Source organism: Scyliorhinus torazame, chromosome 30 (genome assembly GCF_047496885.1).
Source record: "Scyliorhinus torazame isolate Kashiwa2021f chromosome 30, sScyTor2.1, whole genome shotgun sequence".
In the NCBI taxonomy this organism is placed as follows: domain Eukaryota; kingdom Metazoa; phylum Chordata; class Chondrichthyes; order Carcharhiniformes; family Scyliorhinidae; genus Scyliorhinus; species Scyliorhinus torazame.
The window spans coordinates 4,654,343-4,682,002 of NC_092736.1; the positions used below are offsets into that span (position 1 = coordinate 4,654,343).

Genomic DNA, 27,660 nt, shown 5'->3' on the forward strand with positions numbered 1-27,660 from the left:
CTGCAAAATAAATTATTTCAAAAATAATTCAGAAAAGCGGAAGGGACTTATTTTGAAAGCCGCTGCAAGCAATAAATCACCAAGAACGCCTGCCGGTTTGAGTTGTTACATCAAGACATAAAATCCTTTTTGAAAACATGCAGATTACTCCATCTAAATGCCCTGTAGACAGTGCTGCAATTTGACTGTAGCACAAGTAGAATGAGCTAAACTATTCTTGAAAAATCAGAACTGGCTGAGCAACAAATGCTTTGTAAAAAATTAATTTACAGGATGTGGGCATCACTGACTAAGCCAGCATTTATTGCCCAACCCTAGTTGCCCTCGAGAAGGTGGTGGTGAGCTGCCTTCTTGAACTGCTGCGGTCCCAGAGGTGTAGGTGCACTCACAGTGTCAACATTTCCCAAGGCAGCAGCTAAATAAACTCAGAGGAAAAACTAGTGACGAATGCAGGACATGTGAAAAACGAGGTAGTAACAGCCAGAGGACAAGAAATCTGACAAGCAAGGTCAAACTTCAATTAAACCCATCTGAGCTGGTGGGTAGTTTCTGTCTAACGCTCTGAGCAGTTGGTGTTTTACATGCACTCAAACAAGTATGTCCCAGACGTAATCAGCGTTTTGTGAACTAGTCAAACAAACAACCATTTTTCCCGCGGCGCCAGTCCAACACCGGCAGGCGATTCTCCGAGGAGCGGATAATCGGTGCCATTTGCGCAGGCACGTTTGCTGCATCGTTGGTAGTGGGCCGCCATTCTCCGGCCTTGATGGGCCGAGCAGTCGCGCGGAAACGGCAGAGTCCCGCCGGCGCCGTTCACACCTGCTCTCAACCGGCGGGGGAGGCCTCCGATGGGGTCTGGCCTGCAATTTGGGGCCCACCAATCGGCGGGTCGGCCTCTCCAGCCCCGGCCCTATTTTATTATGCGGCCGGCCCCTGAACCCCCACGCCATGTTGCGTCAGGGCCGGCGCGTTGAGGAAGTCCCCCGCGCATTCATGGGTTGGTGCGGCCCAACTGTGCACGCGCGGGTTGGCGCGGCGCCCAGTTGGTGCCGCTCTAGCGCCGTGCTGGCCCCCTATGGGGGCCAGAATCGGTAGTGCCCACCCCCATTTTGCGCCTTCGTGAAACGTGACGGCGTTCACAATGGCGCGAACACTCTGCCTCCATTTCGGAGAATCCAGCCCACAATTCCCCATATTACTAAGCAAACATGTTACAAGAAATAATAGGAATGTCCCTGAGGACAAATATTATTGTATGACACATGGTCAATTTAGTCGCATACTGGGTGCCAATGTTAGATGTCAGTCCGGAAATTAGACAGGATGCTCAAAACAGGAATGTGATCATAAGCAATATTTACTGTAGATTGGGTCACTGCAACTTGGGAATATTAGAAATCTGAAGCTTTATTACCAGCACTTTTGATTACTCGACAATTACCTAAATACTTCAGTTATTTCTTATTGGGCAGTTAAGAGGCAGGTGGTTTAAAGAAAGCACAGACAGGAGGAGATCTGGATTTACGTGGACGTATACTTCACATTTTGAAAATAACACTACCATTCAAATTATGCTCTTTAATGGTTTTGATGCTTTTGTGAATTTTCCTTTCCACTTGCGGTTATTTTGGCTCCCTGGAGCTGCTCCAGTTTTTGTGTTTCCTCTTATGAAAATAAGTCTATTGATAAGGTGACGGGACTGGGACTCCACACATAGTGTGGCTGGTGTGGTGGTTTGTAAAGGACAATTCTAACTGAAGAATACGATCAATCCCCACAAAATAGTGTCAAATACCTGAACCAAGTGCCTGGTGGAGGATAGCCAGCTCAGTTTGGAAAGGGGTGGAATTGTACTTGCTAACAGAACGCAAGGACTTTGTCAAAACTCAAAATCTGACTGGGAATCAGAACACGTTCTACTTACAATGTCGGTTTCTTTTTTCCGTCTCTTCTTTCTTTCAATTTTTTGCACCTGAGAAACAAAGTTACATTTTGAAGTGAGTGAACATGTGTGTACATGCATACTGCCACACCTAGGTTCCTAAAGCAGCAGGTGCCAGGAAAAGACACAAGCTAGAATGTACAACTGGATACTTACTGCTCTGATAGAATTAGCAAATCTGATCAAGCTAGAACTTCCCATCACTCGTTTGTCCCCAGTTTCCTCTCCTTCATGGATAGCTGAGTGTCTGACGTTAGGTTTCACAGCCGCCATCCACACAGTTATTCAACACACAGCAGCCCAGACGGTACACATCGGCGGACCAGACAACTATGGCGAGAATCCCAAATGAGTTGAAACCTGTCCTCAAACAACTTTGATAGGAGGGGCCATGGGATAGCAATCAGAAGCAGGGTTCCTGGATGATTTCCCACATTAAGCACTCTGACGTCACCCCGAGTTGGTATCAACTAACTCAGCACAACCGACGATGGGATTTGAGATTTTCTGGATTGAATGGTGATTATACCAATTAGGACATCCGAAGGGTGTATTTCTGATTTAAGTGCGTTCTTTGAACTTTCCTCCTACACAAATTTCCTCTGTGCTGCTCCCAACTTATGCCACTCCCTTTCAAGATTGTCAAATCTGCTAAACCCCTGACCTCCTTCAGTGCTCCCTACCCATGATCATTTGAAATTAAGGTTTGGTGTCACCCGATCATTACTTCTTAATTTACCTCACTTTCTTTGTTTAAAAAATATTTTAATTCGGTTTTTAACATTTTATACATGAAACAAAACAATGCACGGTGGCACAGTGGTTAGCACTGCTGCCTCACAGCTCCAGGGACCCGGGTTCAATGCCAGCCTCGGGTGACTGTGCGGAGTCTGCACGTTCTCCCCGTGTCTGTGTGGGTTTCCTCCGGGTGCTCCAGTTTTCTCCCTCAGTCCAAAGACGTGCAGGTTAGGTCAGTGTTCTTCAAAGTTGGGGGCACGACCCGTGGGTGGGTCGCGGGCGGGTGTCGGGAGGGTCGCGGAGCCGTTGTCCGCGGCACTCCCGATCATGCAAATCCCCGCGCAGCAGCCGCAAACATGTTAAAAAATAAATTTGGCCACATTGCGCATGCGCGCATGATGATCGGCGCCGATAATCGGGCACGCATGCACAGTGAGGCCGCCATTTTTAAAAACGATTGCAGCTTTTTGTTTTACAAGTACTGTAGTGGGTTTTTTTCATTTATTTTATTCATTTTTTTTTACAAGTTCGGGGAGGGTTTATTTGATAAAATTTTACAGGAAAAAAATTCAGAACTTTGGACAGATGGAGACTCCAAACTTTCCGACACCAGAAGGCTTCACCTTCATCCAACAGGTTCCATTGGAGGAGCGTGTACGAGGGCCAAAGGGACCCAAAACCATTTCCTCCATTTTTGTCAGCAGCAAACAAGGTAAGAGAAAATGGTGGGTCGTGCAGGCCGGCCGGCGTGGGTCGCGAAGGTTGGCCGGTTGGTAAAAATGGGTCCCCGGAAAGAAAGTTTGAAGAACACTGGATTATCCATGCTAAATTGACCCTTAGTGTCCATGGGTTAGGGGATAGGGTGGAGGTATGGTCGTAGGCTGCTCTTTCCAAGGGCCGGTGCAGATCCGATGGGCCGAATGGCATCATTCTGCAATGTAGGGAATCCACGATCTATGAACAAGAACAACCTCCCCAACTCTACCAACCATCATCCCAAAACACTCAAAGAATAGCTCCCCTCCTCCCTAAACCCCCCTTCCCCAGCAGGTGACGGTGACCAACTCTTTATAATGAAGAATAAACAGACCCCATCTCTTGGTAAACTTAACCTTCTCCAAATGCAAAAATCCCATCACGTCCCCCAGCCATACCGAGGCACTGGCCTCCACCCAAGAGGACTCGCCTGTGAGCGATCAGTGAGGTGAAGGCTAGCTCCGTCAGGTCCGACACCCCAAATATGGCCTCCAGTCCAGTAGTCTGGGCTCCAAATCCAAGTGCAAGTTCGGCAACATGGTGCTGAAAAACCACCCCCAAAATTTCTCCAACTTCAGGCAGGGCCAGAACATATGTACATGGTTGGCCAGGCCCCTCCCACACCACCCGCAAGTGTCCTCCACCCCCGCAAACAACCGGCTTATCCTCGACCTCGTCAGGTGCGCCCTGCACACCACCATTAATTGTATCAACCCCAGCCTCACACATGAGATTGAGGCATTCAGTCTGCGCCAACATCTCACACCACCTCGCTCCCATTCACCAGCCAATTCAGGTTTACTAGCGAGGTATCCCCCACCAGAGTCTCAGAGCTCTCCCCCCACATTCCTAGTACAAAAACCAACAGAACCCCCCGCCCCCACACCTAGCACTTCAAAATCAGCCAAACATAACCCCAAAAAGGGGGAAAGAAACCCCCATCCCCAAACCATCCCCTCCCAACCACAACGTAAGAAAACAAAGTCCAAACTCAGTTCAGTCCCAATCCTTCAGCCCTCACGAATGCCTCCCGCCTCCTCTGCTGTCTCAAAGTAATAGACCCTGAAGTCATGCGTCACTCTCAACTTCTCCGAGTAGACCAGTCCGAACCGCACAGTGCTCTTACAGAGTGCTGCCTTTGCCCTGTTAAAGGCCGCCCGTCATCTTGCCAGCTTCACTGTGACATTCTCAGACATACGAATACCACTGCCTTCCTACCTCACCTCCCGGTTCTGCTTGGCCCATCTCAAGACCTTCTACGTTATCTGATAGCTGTGAAAACAGACTTTCACAGCTCTCGGTGGATCATTCACCTTTGGTTTTGGTTGGGGCGACCAATGAGCCCTATCGAGCTCAACGAGGGAGGTGTACCCCTGCTCCCCTGACAACTTACTCCGTCGACATCCGGGCCTCCAACCCCTCGGGCAGTCCCATGATACGAGGATTCTGCCACCATGACCTGTTCTCCTGGTCCTCCACTTGGGCTCTCAGCCCTTTATTACTTTCCTGCACCTTCCACAGCTCGCATCCCTTTGAGGTGAGCTGGTCATGCACCGCGACAGTGCCTCCTCCACCCCCTTCAACAACTCTCTCCCTGCTCCCGCACCTCCGTCTTTCCAAGAGCCTCCGTAATCAGGGCCAACCCATCGTCCACCAGCTGTTTCGAGTGTTTCCATGCCGCTCAAAATGTTTGGCAAACTGCCGCTCAAACTCCACCACCGTCACCTGGGCCAACCTGTCTACCGCTTTCCCCCACCATCTTCCCTCCCACAGCACTCGGCACCAAACCCGAGCTCTCAGGCGGACCAGCGCTCGTTCCTTTTCGTCCCATTTTCTTCCGCTGGGCTTGACATCCTCTGATTACCACAACTTCACTGGAGACCGTTCATTAAAATTACCTCCCGAAACTGGGTGAAAAGGGCCAAAAAGCAAAAGCTCTAACAGGAGCCACCCCACGTGTGACCTCCACCTACATGTCGCCACCGGAAGTCTTAGCTCACTTTCTGTGTTAATTATTTCAATTCTTGTCGTGCCACAACATTGTAAATTTTGGATTTTCACCAGAAGTGAAAGAAAGGGACATGGCATTGTTGGTTAGGCCAGCATTTTTATTGCCCATCGTTCACTGCCCTGGAGATGGTGGCAGCGAGCTGCTTTCTTGAACCTCTGCAGCCCATGTGGTGTAGGTACATCCACAGTGCTGTTAGAGAGGGAGTTCCAGGATTTTGACCCAGTGAGTGAAGGAACAGCCGATATATTTCCAAGTCAGGTATACAAGTGTCTGTCAAAAAAAAGTATGTTTAGTGACTGACTTTTTAAACTTCTCACCTTCCCAGTGTTGCTCTCCTGAATTTTGTATTCCATCATAAACTCATCCAAGAACACCTTAAAAGTATTGACCCAAACTTTGACAGGTGACTCATTCCAATCCCGTTGTTCCTGCCTCATCGTCTTCTCCAGAATCTGCTCAAACAGTGCATACAGATCTTTGTACCGAATGCTCTTCCCATTGTCCATCTGCAAAGAAATGGCATTACAACGGATCAAAAGACAGAATATCATAGCAACATTATGGCTACCCGCCACCCCATCTAACTTACTGCTATGAATGCTTCACTGCACTGCGTATCCAAAACAACATATGTCAAGTCCCAACCCAACCAGAAGCTGCACTCACCGCTAAAGCAGCTGAGTAAGAGTTGAAGATATTTAAACGGAACTCCTTTAGGGATTTCTTGAAAACAACATCCACAAATGTATCTTTCTTGCCTTCGTCAGTGTCCAGCTCAGTGATCTGAAACGGCAAAGCAAAATAAAAATATTCCTTTAGGTATCAATGCAAGAATTGGTCAGCATGTCAATATATACTTTCTGTTAAAATACTTCTGAATTTAGCGAACATACAAAATAGGAGTACCCTTCGAGCCTGCTCCGCAATTCAATAAGATCATTGCTGACCCTATCGCATTTCCAATTCCACATTCCCATCCACCCCGATAACCTTTGATTCCCTTGCTTTGCAAGAATCTATCTACCATCGCCTTAAAAATGTTCACTGACCCCGCCTCCATCACCTTGTGAGGCAGAGAGCTCCAAAGTCGCACAACCCTCAAAGAAAGAATTTCTCCTAATTTCTGTCCTAAAGGGCGATCCCTAATTTTAAAACTTTGCCCCCTCGTTCTGGACTCACCCACAAGGGGGAACATCCTTCCCATGCCCATCTTGTCTTGACTATTCAGGATCTTATATACTTTAGTCAAATCACTCCTTGCTCTTCTAAACTCCAGCAGAAGCAAATCCAGTCCCTCCAACGTTTGCGCACAAGACAACCCAGACACTCCAGGTATCAATCCAGCAAACTTCCCCTGAAGCACCTCCGAGGCATCCACATCTTTCATGGACCATAGAATTTACAGTGCAGAAGGAGGCAACTGTGCTAACCACTGTGCTACCTTGCTGCCTAAATAAGGAAACCAAAACTACTCAAGTATTAGAAATGTGGGGGCAGCCCGGTGGCGCAGTGGGTTCGCCCTGTTGCCTCACGGCGCCGAGGTCCCAGGTTCGATCCTGGCTCTGGGTCACTGTCCGTGTGGAGTTTGCACATTCTCACCGTGTTTGTGTGGGTTTCGCTCCCACAACCCAAAGATGTGCAGAGTAGGTGGATTGGCCACGCTAAATTGCCCCTTAATTGGAAAAATGAATTGGGTACTTGAAATTTATTCTTAAAAAAAAGTATTAGAAATGTGGGGCAGGTTCTAATGGCATCGCCATGCCCGAGGCCAGTAAATCACACAAGAGGCCTCTCGCGAAGTTTACAACGCTCGTTCTGCCTCGCAAGATCTAACGAGATTTTGTGACGCGACACGGTCTGGATCCATGGATCCAGATTTGCCTATTTAAGTGAGCAGTAAGGCTCACTCCAATATGACTGCGCCGGAATTACCAAGGTGCGGGATCAAACGGCCTCACCTTGGAGACCTCGACAATGCACCATTTAGCACTGGTCTCCACAAACGTGGGCCTTGGCGTAATGGCACTTGGGGACGTCTTCCAGGCGATCATGGGCCCTGGGTGGTCGGGCTCTGGACAGGGTGGTAGTCTGGCACCCCTGATGCCACCCAGGCACTGTGGCACTGCCACCTGAGCACCCTGGCAGTGTCACCATGTGCCACCGAGTCCAGTAAAAGCAGAGCCCCGTTTAATAGTGAGGTCATTCTTGGTGCTAAAGCAGGGGAAACACTCTGCTAAACGTGGCCAAAACGGCACTCTTTTATTTCCATTAAAGCACATCCATGGTCTCAACAATGCCCTGTATAACACATCCCTGCTTATATTCAATTCCTGTCATAATAAATGACAGCCTTCTTCGTTACCTGCTGTACCTGCACAGGAAGGATACTTCGCATACAAATGGAACACTTTACAAATTCACGTTCAAGCATTAGTACTAAAGACTCGCACATCAGTACAGCAATTAGTTGCAGAGCAAATATGTTTTCAGTATCCCCGAACAACATACTTCCCCCTCCACCTCAAAGGATTACTTCTTGCTACGGCAAACCAGCCTCCATCTGGTCAGAGTTGGGTTATGATTGTCCAAACCTCTGGGCCCTATACTGTTGATGGCAAAATGTCTCATTGCATTAGTCTGATGTGGATCTGCATCAGGTCATTTCACAACTTACTGCTCCACCCAGTCTCCTGATAGTCCCTTTTACCTCTTTGTCCATGGCACCTGAGACTTGATGATTGTGTAGTTTCACACTTACCTTCCTCTGCAGGAATTCGGTCATACACTTGAAATCATTGGCACTGGTTATAATCTGTAATGCGTCGTGCTGCCACTGTATGGGCTCCAGCCCCACGTTGCTAATTTTCACACTCCTCCTCCGCTTTACCTTTGGCGACGGCTCTTTATTCTCCTTGAACTCTTTCCCCCGCTCTAGTCCTAAATCAGGACTCCTGGGAGGAGTCAGATTAGGAGGTATGGGATCTTGACCTGAGGGAGAACAGAAAGGTACAACTTCAACAATAGATCAATCTCTGCAAAGAGATAGAGTATTCATTATCCAATCAAACCTTTCAAGGGAGTGGTACTCAACATTTATGGAGAGTTCAAATCCCAAGATTGCTCTCTGTTTTGGGAAGTGGGTCTGTACCTGCAACTTCAATCATGTGACTTTGGAGAAGTTGCTAAGTGGAGGCCAAGCACTTCTTCCCAAGAAGTGAAAGAAAAAGATGTAAGATATACAGTTTATTAAATAGCTCAATGTTAATGGAATCCTTTCATCTGCTGCCGCCCTGCTTCCTAAGTGCATTCTAATATCATAGCTTGTAATAGAATTGCTATTACTAGATTATCCTCTGCAATCAAATTAAGGCACTTTAGTGCCTGAGCATGCAAATTCTGCCTTGGAATTAGCAGCAAAGATTTTACTAGGTTACTGTTGCCTAAAGGCAGTGGAGTGGAATATATTAAAGAGACTCCAAAATGTTTCTTATTCGTATTCACTTATTTCTATTTCTTATTCACTAGTTTGTTCTGTTTGATCTTTGCGATCCTTTGAAGTATGTAAAGGACCATTTTAAACCACATTTGACCTCATTATTGATAAATCCTGAACAAGAAGAAGATTAGTTAGTATCTTCAGCCTGAGAAATATGGATTCAGATTTTGTTTACGGTCTTTGGTATCTGGTTCCATGGTATGACTGCATGCAGCTGAAGATAGCAAAAGCTTCAACTCCCTGATGTTGGTTGATAATCTGCAGCATTGGAGGAGGCAATGTCTGAAGTGAAATGTTAAATATTCACGTGTTCCAATGATGCAATTGGATATTTAGCTCCCACAACATTATTCAAAGAGAGGCAGGGGTTTATCCCCATATCCTGGCCAATATGCTTCCAACATTAGATGGTATTTATCCAATCTCTATTGGTGAGATCTTACAGTGCACAAATGACTTCTGTGATTACCAACAAGTGACCATATGCCAAAGTAATTCAATGTAGGCAATGAAATTTGAATGGTTCCTGAAAGATATAATGAAGCATTAAATAAATTCAAACTGATACTGCTCAAAAGCTAATCGTTTGCTATTTACCTTTAAATGCGCCGTCTTTTCCTTCTGTCAGTGACAGACTGAGTGAAGTCTCACTGGGTTTGAGCTCTCTCTTCCACGGTTGCCCCTGGATATCCTGATCCATATTGAACTCCTGGTGCTCTGATGGAGTAGCCAGCTTCTCTCTCGAGAGCTTCTTTTCTCCCTGTTTTCTAGTTCCCCAGAATCTCATGCGACCCTTGAGTGGAGCTCTATGGATAGAAATCAAAGCCAGTTCACACATTCATCCCATCTTGGATCACAAAGTTATTAAAACTGGAAATCGGAATTATTTATTCTCATTCAAAATTTCCAGCTTCCCACTAGCTTTTATTTCTCGTACGAGTTTCTGATTGAAGAAAACAGATTTTGCCTGCAGTTCAAACACAAGAAGCACCCCAGTGATCAACTGGAGACAACAAAAAAGCAAGGTGCTTCATTCCACCCTGTTAACCTGTTTGTAGGTGCTTTTATATTACAGCATTGCAAGTGACAGGAGGTACAAAGGTCTCTCTTCATTAACCGTACCCTAGGTTTTGAACCGTTTAGTTAAACAGAGGGAGCTAGTTCTCATTTACAGTTAAGCAATTGATCTTCTAAATTAAACTGGCACCTGTCTGGAAACTAAAAGAGAGATAGTGGGTGCAGACCTCACTCTCCATAGACAGGAAAAGTATGGAAAGCAGAAATGTAAAGGAATCTTGTGATTTGATGTGAAGTTGGTAAATTGTTAGAGTCCATTGTTAAGGAAATAGTAACAGAGCATTTGAAAAGTCAAAGCCAATCTACCAGAGTCAGCATGGATTCATGAAGGGTAAATCCTGTTTGACTAATTTGTTAAGAGTTCTTCGAAGATGTAACAAGCTAAGTGGGTCCTGCAGATGTAGTATTTCTCGACTTCCAAAAGGAATTTGATAAGGTGCTGCACAAAAGGTTAATACAAGGTAAGATCACATGAGGTTATGGGCAGCACTGTGGTGCAGTGGTTAGCACTGCTGCCTAAGGCGCTGAGGACCCAGGTTCCATCCTGGCCTTGGGTCACTGTCCGTGTGGAGCTTGCACATTCTCCCCCTGTCTACGTGGGTTTCACCCCCACAACCCAAAGATGTGCAGATTGGGCACACTAAATTGCCCCTTAATTGGAAAAAAAAAAAATTGGTTACTCTAAAAAAAAAAAACTTTTTTTTTTTTAAAAATAGATCACATGGGGTAGGGGTAATTTATCAGCTTGGATATAACACTGGCTACTGACAGAAAGCAGACAGTTGGAATGAATGGGCCTTTTCCTGGTTGGCAAAATGCAACTGGTGGGGTTCCATAGGGTTCAGTCCTTGGGCCCCAACTATTTACAATCTATATTAATTACCTGTATGTAGGGATAGAAGGTACTGCAGCCACATTTGCAGATGACTTTAAAATAGTAAAACAGTGGGATAGTAAGTTGCAATGATGAAATAAGACATTTACAAATAGAAATAGATGAGTGGGCCAAAATGTGGCAGATGGAGTTTAATGCGGATAAATGTCAGCACACAGAGTCTCGCTCTATGCAGACGACCCGCACCTGTATGTATCGGACCCATTAGAGGGGATGGAAGAAATCATGAGGATTCTTGGGGAATTTGGCCGGTTTTCGGGGTATAAGCTAAATATGGGGAAAAGTGAGATGTTTACGGTCCAGGCGAGGGGACAGGAGAGACGATTGGGGGAGCTGCCGTTTAGATTAGTAGGGGGAAGCTTTAGGTATCTAGGCATTCAAGTGGCGCGGGAATGGGACCGGCTACATAAATTAAATCTGGCCTGGCTAGTAGATCAAATGAAGGACTATTTTCGGAGATGGAACGTGCTCCCGTTGTCATTAGCTGGGAGGGTGCAGACAGTGAAGATGACGGTCCTCCCGAGATTCCTGTTCCTATTTAAATGTCTCCCCATCTTTATTCCGCGGTACTTTTTTAAACGGGTCAACAAAGTGATCTCTGGCTTTGTTTGGGCGGGCAAGACCCCGCGGGTAAGGAAGGTAACGCTTGAGCGGAGTTGGGGAGAGGGTGGGCTGGCGCTGCCAAATTTTAGTAACTATTACTGGGCGGCGAATATAGCCATGATCAGGAAGTGGGTGGTGTGGGGAGCGTATGGAGGCGGCTTCATGCAAGGGCACCAGTTTGGGGGCATTGGTAACTGCGCCTCTGCCGTTCCCGCCGGCACGGTACTCCACCAGCCCCGTGGTGGTGGCGGCCCTGAGAGTTTTGGGGCAATGGAGGAAGCATGTGGGAGCAGAGGGAGCATCGGTCTGGTCCCCAATCTGTAATAATCACCGGTTTGCCCCGGGAAGTATGGATGGGGGGTTCCAGATATGGCAGAGAGCAGGGATTGAGAGGATGGGGGATATGTTTATAGAGGGGAGCTTTCAGAGTATGAGGGCGCTGGAGGAGAAGTTTGGGTTGGCGAGGGGAAATGAATTCAGGTATCTGCAGGTGCGGGACTTCCTACGTAAACAGGTGTCAACATTCCCGTTCCTACCGCTAAGGGGGATTCAGGACAGGGTAGTTTCCAGAGGGTGGGTAGGAGAAGGGAGCATCTCGGACATTTACAAAGAACTTGTGGGGTTAGAGAAGACGCAGACCGAGGAGCTGAAGCGCAAGTGGGAGGAGGAGCTGGGAGGAGAGATAGAGGATGGTCTATGGGCAGACGCGTTGAGTAGAGTCAACTCGTCCGCAACACGTGCCAGGCTCAGCCAGATACAATTTAAGGTCGTTCGCTGGGCTCACATGACAGTGGCCCGGATGAGCAGATTCTTTGGGGTGGGAGACAGGTGTGCAAAATGTGCGGGAGGACCAGCGAACCATGTTCTGGGTGTCCAAAACAGAGGGGATTTTGGTAGGGGTTTACAGGTGTCACGTCCACGGTGATAAAAACAAGGATGGCGCTGAGTCCGGAGGTTTTGATCCAGCAGAGGGCAGTAGAGCGGAGCTGCTGATTGGCAGTTGTGGGGGCAATTTGCATACGTCTATTGTGCTCACCCTAACTTGAAGGTGGTTTGTGGAGGAGCTGTTGTCAAGTGACACTTAAACCCGAAACACTTCTTCAGTGTTTCCCTCCCTACCCACTCCTCTAACCAAACAAAAACAACTGCTGTAATGATCAAGAGGAAGGCTCGAGGGCAGGTAGAAATAGAAAGAAGTTGAACCGTGAAGTCACAGCCTGCAGGTACGGGATTGGCTGGTGACTGGCAAGTAGTTTTTATTTTATTTTCCCTCAGGTGTTATCCTGCGGGGCGCAGAGGTTGCTGATTGAGTGCTTGTGGAGAAGGGGAGTGAATAACAGGTAAGCTCTTTCTTTCTTTTTTTATCTAGAGGAGATGGCAGGGAAGATAGTGCAATGTTCCTCCTGCAGAATGTTTGAGGTGAGGGACGCCATCAGTGTCCCTGCTGATTTCATCTATGGGAAGTGCACCCATCTCCAGCTCCTCAGAAACCGCGTTAGGGAACTGGAGCTGTAGCTGTAGCTGGATGAACTTCAGATCATTCGGGAGGCAGAGGTGGTCATAGATAGAAGCTTCAGGGATGTAGTTACTCCGAAGAATAAAGATAGATGGGTGACGGTGAGAGGGGCTGGGAGGAAGCAGTCAGTACAGGGATCCCCTGTGGTCATTCCCCTTTGCAACAAGTATACCGCTTTGGATACTGTTGGGGGGGTGGGGACCTACCAGGGGTAAGCCATGGGGTACAGGTGTCTGGCACAGTGTCTGTCCCTGTTGCTCAGAAGGGAAGGGGGAGAGGAGTAGAGCATTAGTCATTGGAGACTCAGCAGTCAGGGGGATAGATAGGAGATTCTGTGGGAACGAGTGAGACTCGCGGTTGGTGTGTTGCCTCCCAGGTGCCAGGGTGCGTGATGTCTCGGATCGTGTTTTCGGGATCCTTAAGGGGGAGGGGGAGCAGCCCAAGTCGTGGTCCACATAGGTACCAACGACATAGGTAGGAAAAGGGATAGGGATGTAAGGCAGGAATTCCGGGAGCTAGGGTGGAAACTTAGATCTAGGACAAATAGAGTTATTATCCCTGGGTTATTAACCGTGCCACGTGCTAGCGAGACGAGGAATAGGGAGAGAGAGGAGTTGAACACGTGGCTACAGGGATGGTGCAGGAGGGTTTCAGATTTCTGGATAATTGGGGCTCATTCTGGGGATGGTGGGACCTCTACAAACGGGATGGTCTACATCTGGACCAGAGGGGTACCAATATCCTGGGGGGGAAATTTGCTAATGCTCTTCGGGAGGGTGTAAACCAGTTCAGCAGGGGCTTGGGAACCTGAATTGTAGCTCCAGTATACAGGAGGTTGAGAGTAGTGAGATCATGAGTAAGGTTTCAAAGTTGCAGGAGTGTACCGGCAGGCAGGAAGGTGGTTTAAAGTGTGTCTTCTTCAATGCCAGGAGCATCCAGAATAAGGTGGGTGGTACCTGGGACTTCGATGTTGTGACATTTCGGAGACATGGATAGAACAGGGACAGGAATGGTTGTTGCAGGTGCTGGGGTTTAGATATTTCAGTAAGCTCAGGGAAGGTGGTAAAAGAGGGGGAGGGATGGCATTGTTAGTCAAGGACAGTATTACGGTGACAGAAAGGACGTTTGATGAGGACTCGTCTACTGAGGTAGTATGGGCTGAGGTTAGAAACAGGAAAGGAGAGGTCACCCTGTTAGGGGTTTTCTATAGGCCTCTGAAAAGTTCCAGAGATGTAGAGGAAAGGATTGCAAAGATGATTCTGGATAGGAGCGAAAGCAACAGGGTAGGTGAGCACTTTGGTGATAGTGACCACAATTCGATTACGTTTACTTCAGTGATGGAAAGGGACAGGTATATACCGCAGGGCAAGAGTTATATCTGGGGGAAAGGCAATTATGATGCGATGAGGCAAGACTGAAAGGGGCTACACAGGTGGAGAAGGTAGTCAAGAAGGCATACGGCATGCTTGCCTTCATTGGCCGGGGCATTGAGTATAAGAATTGGCAAGTCATGTTGCAGCTGTATAGAACCTTAGTTAGGCCACACTTGGAGTATAGTGTTCAATTCTGGTCGCCACACTACCAGAAGGATGTGGAGGCTTTAGAGAGGGTGCAGAAGAGATTTACCAGAATGTTGCCTGGTATGGAGGGCATAAGCTATGAGGAGCGATTGAATAAACTCGGTTTGTTCTCACTGGAACGAAGGAGGTTGAGGGGCGACCTGATAGAGGTATACAAAATTATGAGGGGCATAGACAGAGTGGATAGTCAGAGGCTTTTCCCCAGGGTAGAGGGGTCAATTACTAGGGGGCATAGGTTTAAGGTGAGAGGGGCAAAGTTTAGAGTAGATGTACGAGGCAAGTTTTTTTACACAGAGGGTAGTGGGTGCCTGGAACTCACTACCGGAGGTGGTAGTGGAGGCAGGGACGATAGGGACATTTAAGGGGCATCTTGACAAATATATGAATAGGATGGGAATAGAAGGATACGGACCCAGGAAGTGTAGAAGATTGTAGTTTAGTCGGGCAGTATGGTCGGCACGGGCTTGGAGGGCCGAAGGGCCTGTTCCTGTGCTGTACATTTCTTTGTTCTTTGTTCTTTGTAGTTGCTATGGGGAACTTTAACTTTCCAAATATTGACTGGAAACGCTGTAGTTCGAGTACTTTAGAAGGGTCCATTTTTGTCCAATGTGTGCAGGAGGGTTTCCTGACACAGTATGTAGATAGGCCAATGAGAGGCGAGGCCATATTGGATTTGGTGCTGGGTAATGAACCATGACAGGTGTTAGATTTGAAGGTAGGTGAGCACTTTGGTGATAGTGACCACAATTCGATTACGTTTACTTCAGTGATGGAAAGGGACAGGTATATACCGCAGGGCAAGAGTTATATCTGGGGGAAAGGCAATTATGATGCGATGAGGCAAGACTTAGGATGCATCGGATGGAGAGGAAAACTGCAGGGGATGGGCAGACAATGGAAATGTGGAGCTTGTTCAAGGAACAGCTACTGCGTGTCCTTGATAAGTATGTGCCTGTCAGGCAGGGAGGAAGTGGTCGAGCAAGGGAACCGTGGTTTACTAAAGCAGTTGAAACCCTTGTCAAGAGGAAGAAGGAGGTTTATGTAAAGATGAGACATGAAGGTTCAGTTAGGGCGTGCAAGAGTTACAAGTTAGCTAGGAAGGACCTAAAGGGAGAGCTAAGAAGAGCCAGGAGGGGACATGAGAAGTCTTTGGCAGGTAGGATCAAGGATAACCCTAAAGCTTTCTATAGATATGTCAGGAATAAAAGACTGACTAAGGTAAGAGTAGGGCCAGTCAAGGACAGTAGTGGGAAGTTGTGCATGGAGCCCGAGGAGATAGGAGAGGTGCTAAATGAATATTTTTTGTCAGTATTCACACAGGAAAAAGACAATGTTGTCGAGGAGAATACTGAGATTCAGGCTACTAGACTAGAAGGGCTTGAGGTTCATAAGGAGGAGGTGTTAGCAATTCTGGAACGTGTGAAAATAGATAAGTCCCCTGGGCCAGATGGGATTTATCCTAGGATTCTCTGGGAAGCTAGGGAGGGGATTGCTGAGCCTTTGGCTTTTATCTTTAAGTCATCTTTGTCTACAGGAATAGTGCCAGAAGACAGGAGGATAGCAAATGTTGTCCCCTTGTTCAAGAAGGGGAGTAGAGACAACCCCGGTAACTATCGACCAGTGAGCCTTACTTCTGTTGTGGGCAAAATCTTGGAAAGGTTTATAAGAGATAGGATGTATAATCATCTGGAAAGGAATAATTTGATTAGAGATAGTCAACACGGTTTTGTGAAGGGTAGGTCATGCCTCACAAATCTTATTGAGTTCTTTGAGAAGGTGACCAAACAGGTGAATGAGGGTAAAGCAGTTGATGTGGTGTATATGGATTTCAGTAAAGCGTTTGATAAGGTTCCCCACGGTAAGCTACTGCAGAAAATACGGAGGCATGGGATTCAGGGTGACTAGTGGTGTACCACAAGGATGTGTTTTGGGGCCACTGTTGTTTGTCATTTTTATAAATGATCTGGAGGAGGGCATAGAAGGATGGGTGAGTAAATTTGCAGATGACACTAAAATCGGTGGAGTTGTGGAGTGCAGAAGGATGTTACATGTTACAGAGGGACATAGATAATCTGTAGCGCTGGGCTGAGAGGTGGCAAATGGAGTTTAATGCAGAAAAGTGTGAGGTGATTCATTTTGGAAGGAATAACAGGAAGACAGAGTACTGGGCTAATGGTAAGATTCTTGGCAGTGTGGATGAGCAGAGAGATCCATGTACATAGATCCCTGAAAGTTGCCACCCAGGTTGAGAGGGTTGTTAAGAAGGCGTACGGTGTGTTAGCTTTTATTGGTAGAGGGATTGAGTTTTGGAGCCATGAGGTCATGTTGCAGCTGTACAAAACGCTGGTGCGGCCGCATTTGGAGTATTACGTGCAATTCTGGTCGCCGCATTATAGGAAGGATGTGGAAGCATTGGAAAGGGTGCAGAGGAGATTTACCAGAATGTTGCCTGGTATGGAGGGAAGATCTTATGAGGAAAGGCTGAGGGACTTGGGGCAGTTTGAGAGAAGAAGGTTAAGAGGTGACTTAATTGAGGCATACAAGATGATCAGAGGATTGGATAAGGTGGACTGTGAGAGCCTTTTTCCTCGGATGGTGATGTCTAGCACGAGGGGACATACCTTTAAATTGAGGGGAGATAGATATAGGACAGATGTCAGAGGTAGGTTCTTTACTCAGAGAGTAGTAAGGGCGTGGAATGCCCTGCCTGCAGCAGTAGTGGACTCGCCAACACTAAGGGCATTCAAATGGTCATTGGATAGACATATGGACGATAAGGGAATAGTGTAGATGGGCTTTACAGTGGTTTCACAGGTCGGCGCAACATCGAGGGCCGAAGGGCCTGTACTGCGCTGTAATGTTCTATGTTCTAGGGGTGGCGATTTTCGGGGTGTCGGAAGACCCGGGAATCCAGGAGGAGAAAGAGGCAGACATTCTGGCCTTTGCTTCCCTGGTAGCCCAGAGACGGATACTATTAGCATGGAGGGACTCAAAGTCCCCTAAGTCGGAGACCTGGCTATTGGACATGGCTAGCTTTCTCTGTTTGGAGAAAATCAAATTCGCCGAAATTGGTCACTGTAAGGGTTCGCCCGGAGGTGGCAACCGTTCGTTGACTTCTTCGCGGAAAATTAATCGTTAGTTTAGCTTAGAGCTTAGACTAGGGGGTTAATAAAAGAGGGACCTGTAAGGGAGGGAGATGGCTTTTGCACTATGTTTATAGTTTCATGTACATTGTTTATTGTGTTGTTTTTATAATACCAAAAAATACCTCAATAAAATGTTTATTGAAAAAAAAGAAAAATGGAACGGCAATTTATTATGTAAATGGAGAGAAATTTCAGAGTGTTTCAGTGCAGAGGGATCTGGGTGTCCTTGTGTATGAATCGCAGAAAACTAGCATGCAGGTACAGCAGGTAATAAGGAGGGCAAATGGAATTTTGGCATTTATAGCTAAAGGGATAGAGTATAAAAGTAGGTGTTGCTGCAACCGGACAAGGCATTAATGAGACCGCACCTGGAGTACTGTGTATAGTTTTGGCCCCTTATTTGAGGAAGGATGTTGTTGCATTAGAGGCAGTTCAGAGGAGGTTCACTAGGTTGATTCCAGCGATGAGGGCTTTGTCTTATGAAGAGAGACTGAATAGTTTAGGCCTATACTCTTTCGAGTTTAGAAGAATGAGAGGAGATCTAATTGAGGTATATAAGGCATGGAACCATCTAGATCGAGAGATCATAGCTTTAGGATTAGCAGTAGCAGATTTAAAACTATGAGCAGAAATTACTTCTCTCAAAGAGTCAGGAAACTGTGGAATTTGCTACCCCAGAATGCGGTGGATGCTGGGACATTGAGTAAATTTGAGCAGATAGACAGATTTTTAATTAATGAGTTGAAGGGTTATGGGGAACGGGCAAGAGAGTGGAGTTGAGGGCGAGAGGAGATCAGCCATGATCGTATTGAATGGCAGAGCGGGCTCGAGGGGCTGAATGGCCTTATCCTGCTCCGAGTTCTTATGTTCTGAGTTTCTTTGAAACACAACAGAATCCCTATTGTGCAGTTACAGATGAGTGGTAGCAAGTTTCAAAATGCATGCTTGCAAATTTAACATGTAGCATATATTTACTTATTTTTATTAACATTGTTATTTAGAGCCATTAGTTTTGAACAAAAACTAATTATTGTGACTGCAGTCTGAACATAAATATGGTAGCACACAATAATTTGTTCATTACCTTTAAAAAACACGTACATTTGATGTCAATGCTTGGTGTAGCCGAAAGAGGTGGCAATGAGGACATAATACAACTGTGTCACCAGCAACTGTGTCACCTCACTCCTAACGGAGTCCAGACAGCAAGCTATGCTCTAAGTCAATTCAAATCCCATCAGCACCCAACATGCACAGATAAACACTTTTCTGCATGGGTCATTGTATTGAGAGAGATAAACTGCAGGAACTCTTGTTAATTGTTCTAGTCCTCAGCCCTCCCATGGTACTGACATCAGCTGTAGCACCCTCAACACTGCTCAGTTGAGATCAGCACAGATCTGCTATAAAAAAGGTCTCATCTCTCATTACCTGCCATCTGGAACATTACTCTCCTGAACAGGGTCCAATCTGCCCAGTTCATCTTGAGACTGTGCCTTGTGCAGTTTCCTTTGGTCTTCATTTCGTGTAGACCGCATCTGCAATACAGAGCTCAAACTAGCATCAAGGTCATCACAAATCCATGCCTACATGCAATAGTCTAGAAAACATATTTCTGGAGAAGATAACAAACTTTTAGTAAACTAACTGCATAACAGCTCAAACAGTCAATAACATCACGAGGTAACAGTGTTCAATTGCATTGCCGTTACAAAACTATATGACATTACTAGCCAACCAGAGAATTTTACATTCAACTGCATTTTGCTCACTGGAATAAAAGTAATTGGATTGCAATTCAATCAAAGTTACTATTTTCAACAACGGCTGTTCAATTGCATCACTGAAACATCATTCTTTGAAAAAGAAAGATTAAAGATCACACGAGGTAGGAATGAACAGGCTTGTCCAAAACATGGACCGTGGGCCAGATAATGACCCCCGAAGCCATTATGTGTGTGACCCCCGAAGCCATTCTGTGTGTGACCCCCGAAACCATTCTGTGTGACCCCCGAAGCCATTCTGTGTAATCCCAAAGCCATTGTGTGTAATCCCAAAGCCATTCTGTGAAACCCCCAAAGCCATTCTGTGAAACCCCCGAAGCCATTCTGTGTGACCCCCGAAGCCATTCTGTGTGACCCCAAAGCCATTCTGTGAGACCCCCGAAGCCATTCTGTGTGACCCCCGAAGCCATTCTGTGTGACCCCCGAAGCCATTCTGTGAGACCCCCGAAGCCATTCTGTGAGACCCCCGAAGCCATTCTGTGTGACCCCAAAGCCATTCTGTGTGACCCCCGAAGCCATTCTGTGTGACCCCAAAGCCATTCTGTGAGACCCCCGAAGCCATTCTGTGTGACCCCCGAAGCCATTCTGTGTGACCCCCGAAGCCATTCTGTGAGACCCCCGAAGCCATTCTGTGAGACCCCCGAAGCCATTCTGTGTGACCCCCGAAGCCATTCTGTGAGACCCCCGAAGCCATTCTGTGGGGTCCCGAAGCCACTGTTCGAAATGTCAGTTAGACAAGTAAGTGAATTGAAGATTCTGCCAGGGGTCGCTCCTCCAATCACAGGCAGCTTCTTTCCCACATTTTATGCTGATAGGCTCATAAATGAGGGGCATATATGAGAGGTTACCAAGTGATATGAGAGTGAGAGCACACGTGTGTACTCATATGAGAGCGAAAGAAAGTGCGTGCGTGTCTGGCTCACACCCAGTCTCAGAATTGTCACTCACCCTCATTCCCAAACACCAACAGATATTCGCACTACTCAATGGGCAAGGGTGAGGGAGTGAGGACCTTAGGCTAGGAGGGAACTAGATACACACACTGCAACTCTCTCACTCTAATTTTTTTTTTTTTCAGTCAGCGTATTGCGTTCGCATTGCTTTGTTTTTGCTTAGCAACTTATTTCCCTCCTTCATGGAATCACAGAATCCCTACAGGGCAGGAGGCCATTCGGCCCATCGAGTCTGCGCCAACCCTCTAAAGGAGCACCCGACCTAGGATCATGCCCCCGCACTATTCCCGTAACCTTTTTGGACACTGAGGAGCAATTTATCATGGCCAGTCTACCTATCCTGCACATCGCTGGACTATGGGGGGAAACCAGAGCACCCAGAGGAAATCCATGCGGACTTGGGGAGAATGTGCAAACTCCACAGTTACCCAAGGTTGGAATCGAACCCGGGACCCTGGCACTGTGAGGCAGCAGTGCAAAACACTGCGCCACCGTGCCGCCCCCATAATGGATTATTTTTTGAAATTCACGCGTCTTGGTTGGCCAAATCTGCATTAGAACTTAAAACTGCAATGCGAACATTAACTCATGAGTTAAGTGCAGAAGGAGGCCATTCGGCCCATCGAGTCTGCACCGGCTCTTGGAAAGAGCACCCCACCCAAGGTCAACACCTCCACCCTATCCCCATAACCCAGTAAACCCCACGCAATACTAAGGGCAATTTTGGACACTTAAGGGCAATTTATCATGGCCAATCCACCTAACCTACACACCTTTGGACTGAGAGAGGAAACCGGAGCACCCGGAGGAAACCCACGCACACACACGGGGAGGACGTGCAGACTCCGCACAGACAGTGACCCAAGCCGGAATCGAACCTGGGACCCTGGAGCAGTGAAGCAATTGTGCTATCCACAATGCTACCGTTCATCCAGTAAGAATTATTATGCAATACTTTCGAACAAACAATAAGGACTTGTCTCAGCTGATGAGCTATGATGAACTATGTAACACAGAATTTTTCCAAATGCAGGTTGCGGGCAGGTTTTGAGTGGGTTGCGGAGCGATCAGTCAGGGCATTCCTGCAGTGGTCCCAGCATTCTGAAGTAGCATCTCTCAGGGGTATGTGGGTCTCAGTGCAATGGCATATGGCTGTGCTCCATGGCCCCACTGCAGTGTATCCACATTGCGGTGGAGTGACCACTGTGCCTCCTTTACCCTTCCACAAAGAGAGATCCATGTTGTATGGAAGGGGGGGTAGTAGGTAGTAGAAGGGTGAGTGGAGGGGGAAATGTGGCTCAGGTGCAGAGGGTACCGGCAAATGAGATGCCTCTCTGAGCCGTGCATATGGATGGGCTCAGGGCTCTGGGGAAAGCTGGCCATAATCCCATGCCACACAATCTCGAAGAGTGGGCAGCACGGTAGCCTTGTGGATAGCACAATTGCTTCACAGCTCCAGGGTCCCAGGTTCGATTCCGGCTTGGGTCACTGTCTGTGCGGAGTCTGCACATCCTCCCCGTGTGTGCGTGGGTTTCCTCCGGGTGCTCCGGTTTCCTCCCACAGTCCAAAGATGTGCAGGTTAGGTGGATTGGCCATGATAAATTGCCCTTAGTGTCCAAAATTGCCCTTAGTGTTGGGTGGGGTTACTGGGTTATGGGGATAGGGTGGAGGTGTTGACCTTGGGTGGGGTGCTCTTTCCAAGAGCCGGTGCAGACTCGATGGGAAATTCCTGATTCAAGTGTAATTTCTTTCAAACGTTGAGTTAACGGAACATATACAACTCCTATGGTTAATTTCATAAGAATGTTTGTGGAGTTTTAACACTCGTTTCTTCAGAGCACACTTTTATCGACCTTGAAATACGTTGCAGATTTCCAAGTCAGCTGTCCGTGTTCGTAATATGCTCACAGCCTTCATTCATTAACGTATTTGCAGTATTTTTAACATGCCTGTAATTTCTTTGCTGCCCCAAGCTATTACTAGTCAATGTAATAATCTGGCACAGGCCTGTACGAACCAGTTCAGTTCCAAGACCTCTTGTGCCATCAAGCCCTTACACAAAGTCTCTGCCTTACTTGGAGCGTTTGTTCTTCTTACATGTAGTTGCTGAGTCACATTGCGTGCTGAGAAAATTCATCTTATTCTCAAATTTTCCACATTGTTATTCTTCATCAGGTCCAACTAGAAAGATTGAGAGGCTTCACACTCTAAGCTAGGAAAGAAGGCAACTAGGAAAATGCTTAAAATCCTTACAGAATCAAAGGCAGCTTTAGTCATGGATGGAAGACAAGCTATGATTAAACCACGAGTTCCTTTTGACAAAGCATGAGAGTGCCCCTTTAACCGAAATGTGAAAGTGCTGAGACTGAAAAGCTGTTAACTTACCCAAAAAGAAAAATAGCTCAAACGTTTCCTTTTCTTGAGTTTGAACTTTTCCATTTTTTCCCTCTCCTTTTACAGGAGAAATACATTAAATCCTCTTACTGACTGGAAAAAGAATCCAGGATTGGCAGCTGATTGCCCAAGTTGGACATGACTTCCACAGAGAACAGGCACGGAACAGGCACAGAGTAACGCACGGAAACTCTTCTTTACTTAAATTTTGAAGTTTGTCTCCAGTACACAAATTAACATTGCATGTTTGGGAGAGAAAGTTATAAGAAAAGCATTGTTACCTCAAATCAAGCTTTTGAAAGGACTGTGACTTTCACAAGTTTGATAAGGTGGTCTATCTTATATGTTTGTGACGTTAACAGGTGAGGGCAGATCAATTTTACTAACGGCTGCAAAATGCAAGAAACATATTTTCCAGACCATTGGCTTTAGGCTCTTCGTTAATGGTTGAGGAGTCTTGTACTGCTGCAAATTATGCCAGCTGTCAATAGAGGGGAAAACTGAAGCTGCAAAAATGAATTTGGATTGAACAAGTTATGCAAACATATGTTGAGGACAGTTTCAACGTAAAATTCATTTGTGGATTCTGATTCTACTTTGCAGCAGAGAGGAATTAATATTTTCTGTAAATGTGCACTCAAATCTAATCAAAACATTTAACTCAAATCAACGTTGAAACAAAGTACTGATCTCCTGAGCTTATGGCAATAATGAGTCCCGAGGTACTGAAATACCTCTGTGGATAGGTAGATACACCACCCGGCATGGTACAGAGGCACAAACAGCAAAAACGCGTCAATTGGTGGTCAGTCTGTACTGAGTTAGCTGATCTTTGCATGGGCGGAAGTGCCACAACAGACAGCGTCCCTCAGCGACAGAGAGAAAAGACAAACCAAGACTGCTGCATAGGATCATTCCAGCAGCCCTTACCAAAGTGTGGTGCAGTGTTAAATTGTGCGCGCGCTGTGGGATTAATTTCTTCAACACTCTGCAGGCTGACAAAATTTCTATAAGATTCAGAATGAAGTCTTGACTGGAACAAAATGAAAGTTCAACATAAAATTTTTAACAGTCTTAAAAAAGTAAGTAACCATTACAAGTCTACCAGGAGAGGATCTAAGTTTTCATTCCACCTTTATGAAACATTCACAGATTAAGAAATCTTACTGACTGAACAAACAGTAATAATGGCACCCTGCACAACTGGTGCATGTACAGTCCTGCAGATGGCACTGTCTCATTAGTATTCGCTCAAGACTGGTCCAAACACAGACTCGGTTACACAGTTATCAGGATATTAGCATCCTGCTGTCGAGAGAGGAAATCAGATTCCAATTTTCAAATGGAAAGTCAGGCTTTGGCTTTGTAGCAATGAAAATCCACTGATATTGAAGTGTGAACAGCACACAATAACGAATAGCGTACATAGCCAGGATCGATCTTCAACATGTAAAAATCTTATGTAGGTTAGAAGTACCCTTGGTCAGTACCAGCCAGCCATTTGCAGATTCCCCAACCTCTCTATGCCGTACAAGACAACAAACCTTGTAGTTGAGATCTACAATAGCAATGGTGGTCAGGCATTTTGCAATACCAATTTAAATAAACATGATGACTTATAACATATAATCTTTAGTGCAACCGCAACAAATTATAAACGCGGCTAGCATGAAAATTACCTACAAAAGAAACTTTTCCTACAATTAACAGAGGTGCATACAACTAAATGTTGACACTTCAAGCTTCAGTTAAAATTAGAATTCACAGTATTCGTTTTTTGCCAGTTTGTAAATTGCACACCAAAATTAAATCAGCGGAGGGGTGGGGAAAAAAAAGAGGCAGTGGCATTTAGCTGGCAGCGAGCTACCTGCTGTGCTGTTAATAAAACCCACAAGTTAGAATATAGATCGAGATGCAGGTGTTAAAAGTGAGAGAGGGAAAACACATGTGCAGGTATAAACCAAATAACGCAGTTAGCTAAGCTATGACATGCAGTAATTTGCTAAATCAAGTCCACTAGAAGTGGAAGATGAATGTTGGCTGGCACAGTTAGGGGAGTAGTAAAGGCTAGTGAAAAAGATTGGCTTAGTAACAGAAGGGTCCCCAGACAATGCAGGAACATTGTGACCAGATCTCCTGGAGCTTAACAGAGTTTTTCCATGTAGGACAGTGGTGGTCTAAACCCCAAATATATGGTTGTTTTAAAAGGAAACACTCAAACACATTCAAAAATACTTTACTCAATACGCTCTGAATTTAATGATTTAATGGGGCCTGTCTTCAATTTTCATTTCTTATTTTCCTCTCTTGGATGCGCTGTTGGGAAAAAGTTCAGTGGAGTTGTGGCAGACCAGTCCAACGATGTGCAGGTTCGGTGGATCGGCCATGCTAAATTGTCCCTAAGTGATTAAAAGATTAGATAGGGTTTGCTGGGTTATGGAGATAGGGTGAGGGCGTGGTGCTCTTTCCAAGGGTCGGTGCCAACTCGATGGGCCAAATGGCCTCCTTGTGCACTGCAGGGATTCTATAATACCCCTGTGACTTACTCTATTCTTCATGCAAAAATCTAGACAGCCACTTCTGACCCATATTTAACCAATGGAGGTCATTGCTGTTGAGTTTATTCCAACCACAAGCACATTTTCTGGAAAAATCGACGACAGAAAATGGAGAATTTTTTTTTCTTGTGTCCCAGATTTAATTCCCAATCTATATTCAATTATTGCTTTAGCTGAGATGTTACCGGTGACCTCAGCACCCTCAACTGGAGTGCTGACGGCACCCCACTGCAGGAAGATCAAGGCAGGAAAAGGAACGTGTTGAAATAATTTCACGCAGGCTTTCACCGCTGGATTGACAAAAATCTATTGAATACAAAAATGACCGATTCTCTGTCATTGGAATAAACTGAACAAATATTGTGCGGGTGACACTACAAGTTACCGAGGTGGCACCGAAATTGATAAAATGGCCCCAGAACACAAGCCATTTTGTAGGGAAACCAGGTCACTCCTGGCCATTTGGTCATTGAATTCAGTGATCTCTAATAATAAGACAGGGACGTCTGCAGCTCGTTATTTAAAAAGAACCTACCCCATCGTTACAATGCAGCTGGCAGGGAAATGCATATTCTGCATTAATTTGTTAACAAGTTACGGTATTGGTTACATTTTATTGCAAATATTTCATACAACTTATGTTTTATACAAGAAACAAATTGGATAAGCGCTACTGAAGTAAGAAGGGTCTCATTGTCTATGGCCCTTGTTAACAGCCACAGAGCTAACTGTGAAAAGGATGCAGTAATTTACACACAGGTACTGTGCTTGTGCATTGAGTGTTACCTTCTAAAATCTGAAAGGCAGGGGAAGGTTAAGCAGCTCCAGGTGTCAGTATTGCTTTCTACCCCACATTAAGGGTTAGCAAAGAAATGCTCCCAGATTTGACTTGCACCCAATTGGCCAGTTTTTTATTTACCATTTCTGAGTCACTGTGACAGGCCTGTCCGGCACTGTCCTTGGGTCTCAGCTCAGACCCAGGTTGATCGGGGGAGAGAGGGGGCTCAACGGAGGGGTCATCATACTCCTCGTCCTCAGACTCTCCCTCCCCTTCGGCGTTACAGCCTCTAGTCAGGAAATCTGAGCGGGTCCGCGCCATGCGGGCTTTCTTTTTGCGCGCTGGTCTTGCAACCTGATTGACCGAATAACACACAAAAAAAATCAAAACACATGTAACTAAAAGAAAAATGTCCAAGCGAGAAGTTGGATGAGCCTGGGCTCTTAAAAAAGAGACGACATAACATCAACAAAACCATCCTCATCTACAAAAGCACAGCTAGAAAAACCGAAACAATAAAAAACAGGATACAGAAGTGAAGAACAAGACAGCAAACATTTCAAGAGGTCAATGCTTTGTATATATATTTTAAAAAATGTATTAAGATCCTGATGAAAAGCGGCATCGTGCTAGTGTAACACTACGATGTACAGGTCAGAAGGTTTCAAGCTTGATACCCAGCCACTGCTGAATTAGTGAGGGTTCCTGCCCCTGATCACTATCCACTGGCTCCTGCTGCAATGTGCAAGTCTGAATGCCGGGTGGGAACAAGATTGTGCATAGATAGATGTGATGCCCCCAGTCAAATAGATTGCAAACAACCAATGCACAGGCTTACTCACGGATAAACAGTAATTTGGGTAAGATACTGGCATGTATGGAATTATAACCTAAAACAATTAGTATATTGAGGAGGTGGGGGAAATTTAAGATTTGATTTAAAAAATGGAAGATTGAGACATTATAAACTGTCTGTAAGGTGCAGACTTTGCTTACATATTGTAAATGTTAGCTGGAAGCTGTGGACTTGTTAGTTTCCACAGCTGGATGCAGTACAAGATTTGCTTTAAACAAACCTCATTCACCGCAAGCTCATACTCTCTTTAGAAACTATTTCACTGTTGTGCTCGCTGGTTTCCTTCACAAACTACTACGGAACAGAATTAAATTGCTTACATCAGTTTCTTTTAATAGTGAAGTTTTCACCATCTTTTCTCTGAAAGGTTGCTCTCCTTTGGAAAGTTCACATTTTTCCAGATTCACAGAATCCTTGTCCAACCTGTAAAATACAGCAGTAAATATTAAGCAATATTCAACTGAATCAGTGGCAGATTTTCCAAGATTTAATAACTTTGGGCGCGATTCTCCGGCCTCTTTGCGCTCTCACTCAAATGTAACGAGGCCAATGAATAGCGGGAAAGGCCAAAAACGAG

The 27,660-nt window shown here is 45.9% G+C and overlaps 1 protein-coding gene across 10 annotated transcripts in view; it reads right to left on the reverse strand.

The window, feature by feature from the left end:
* Positions 1–27,660, reverse strand: part of myo9aa (myosin IXAa) — a 341,249-nt gene that overhangs the window by 25,604 nt on the left and 287,985 nt on the right. For 9 of the 10 annotated variants that reach the window (XM_072492693.1, XM_072492695.1, XM_072492687.1 and 6 more), the window contains 8 exons: positions 27,404–27,506; positions 26,369–26,581; positions 19,192–19,298; positions 9,541–9,749; positions 8,206–8,435; positions 6,114–6,230; positions 5,765–5,953; positions 1,925–1,972 (listed from right to left, as the gene is read on the reverse strand). In XM_072492693.1, the coding sequence (XP_072348794.1) occupies positions 1,925–1,972; positions 5,765–5,953; positions 6,114–6,230; positions 8,206–8,435; positions 9,541–9,749; positions 19,192–19,298; positions 26,369–26,581; positions 27,404–27,506 (1,216 nt within the window). The remainder of the gene's footprint in view (positions 1–1,924; positions 1,973–5,764; positions 5,954–6,113; positions 6,231–8,205; positions 8,436–9,540; positions 9,750–19,191; positions 19,299–26,368; positions 26,582–27,403; positions 27,507–27,660) is intronic. The other variant, XM_072492694.1, reaches the window with a different exon arrangement.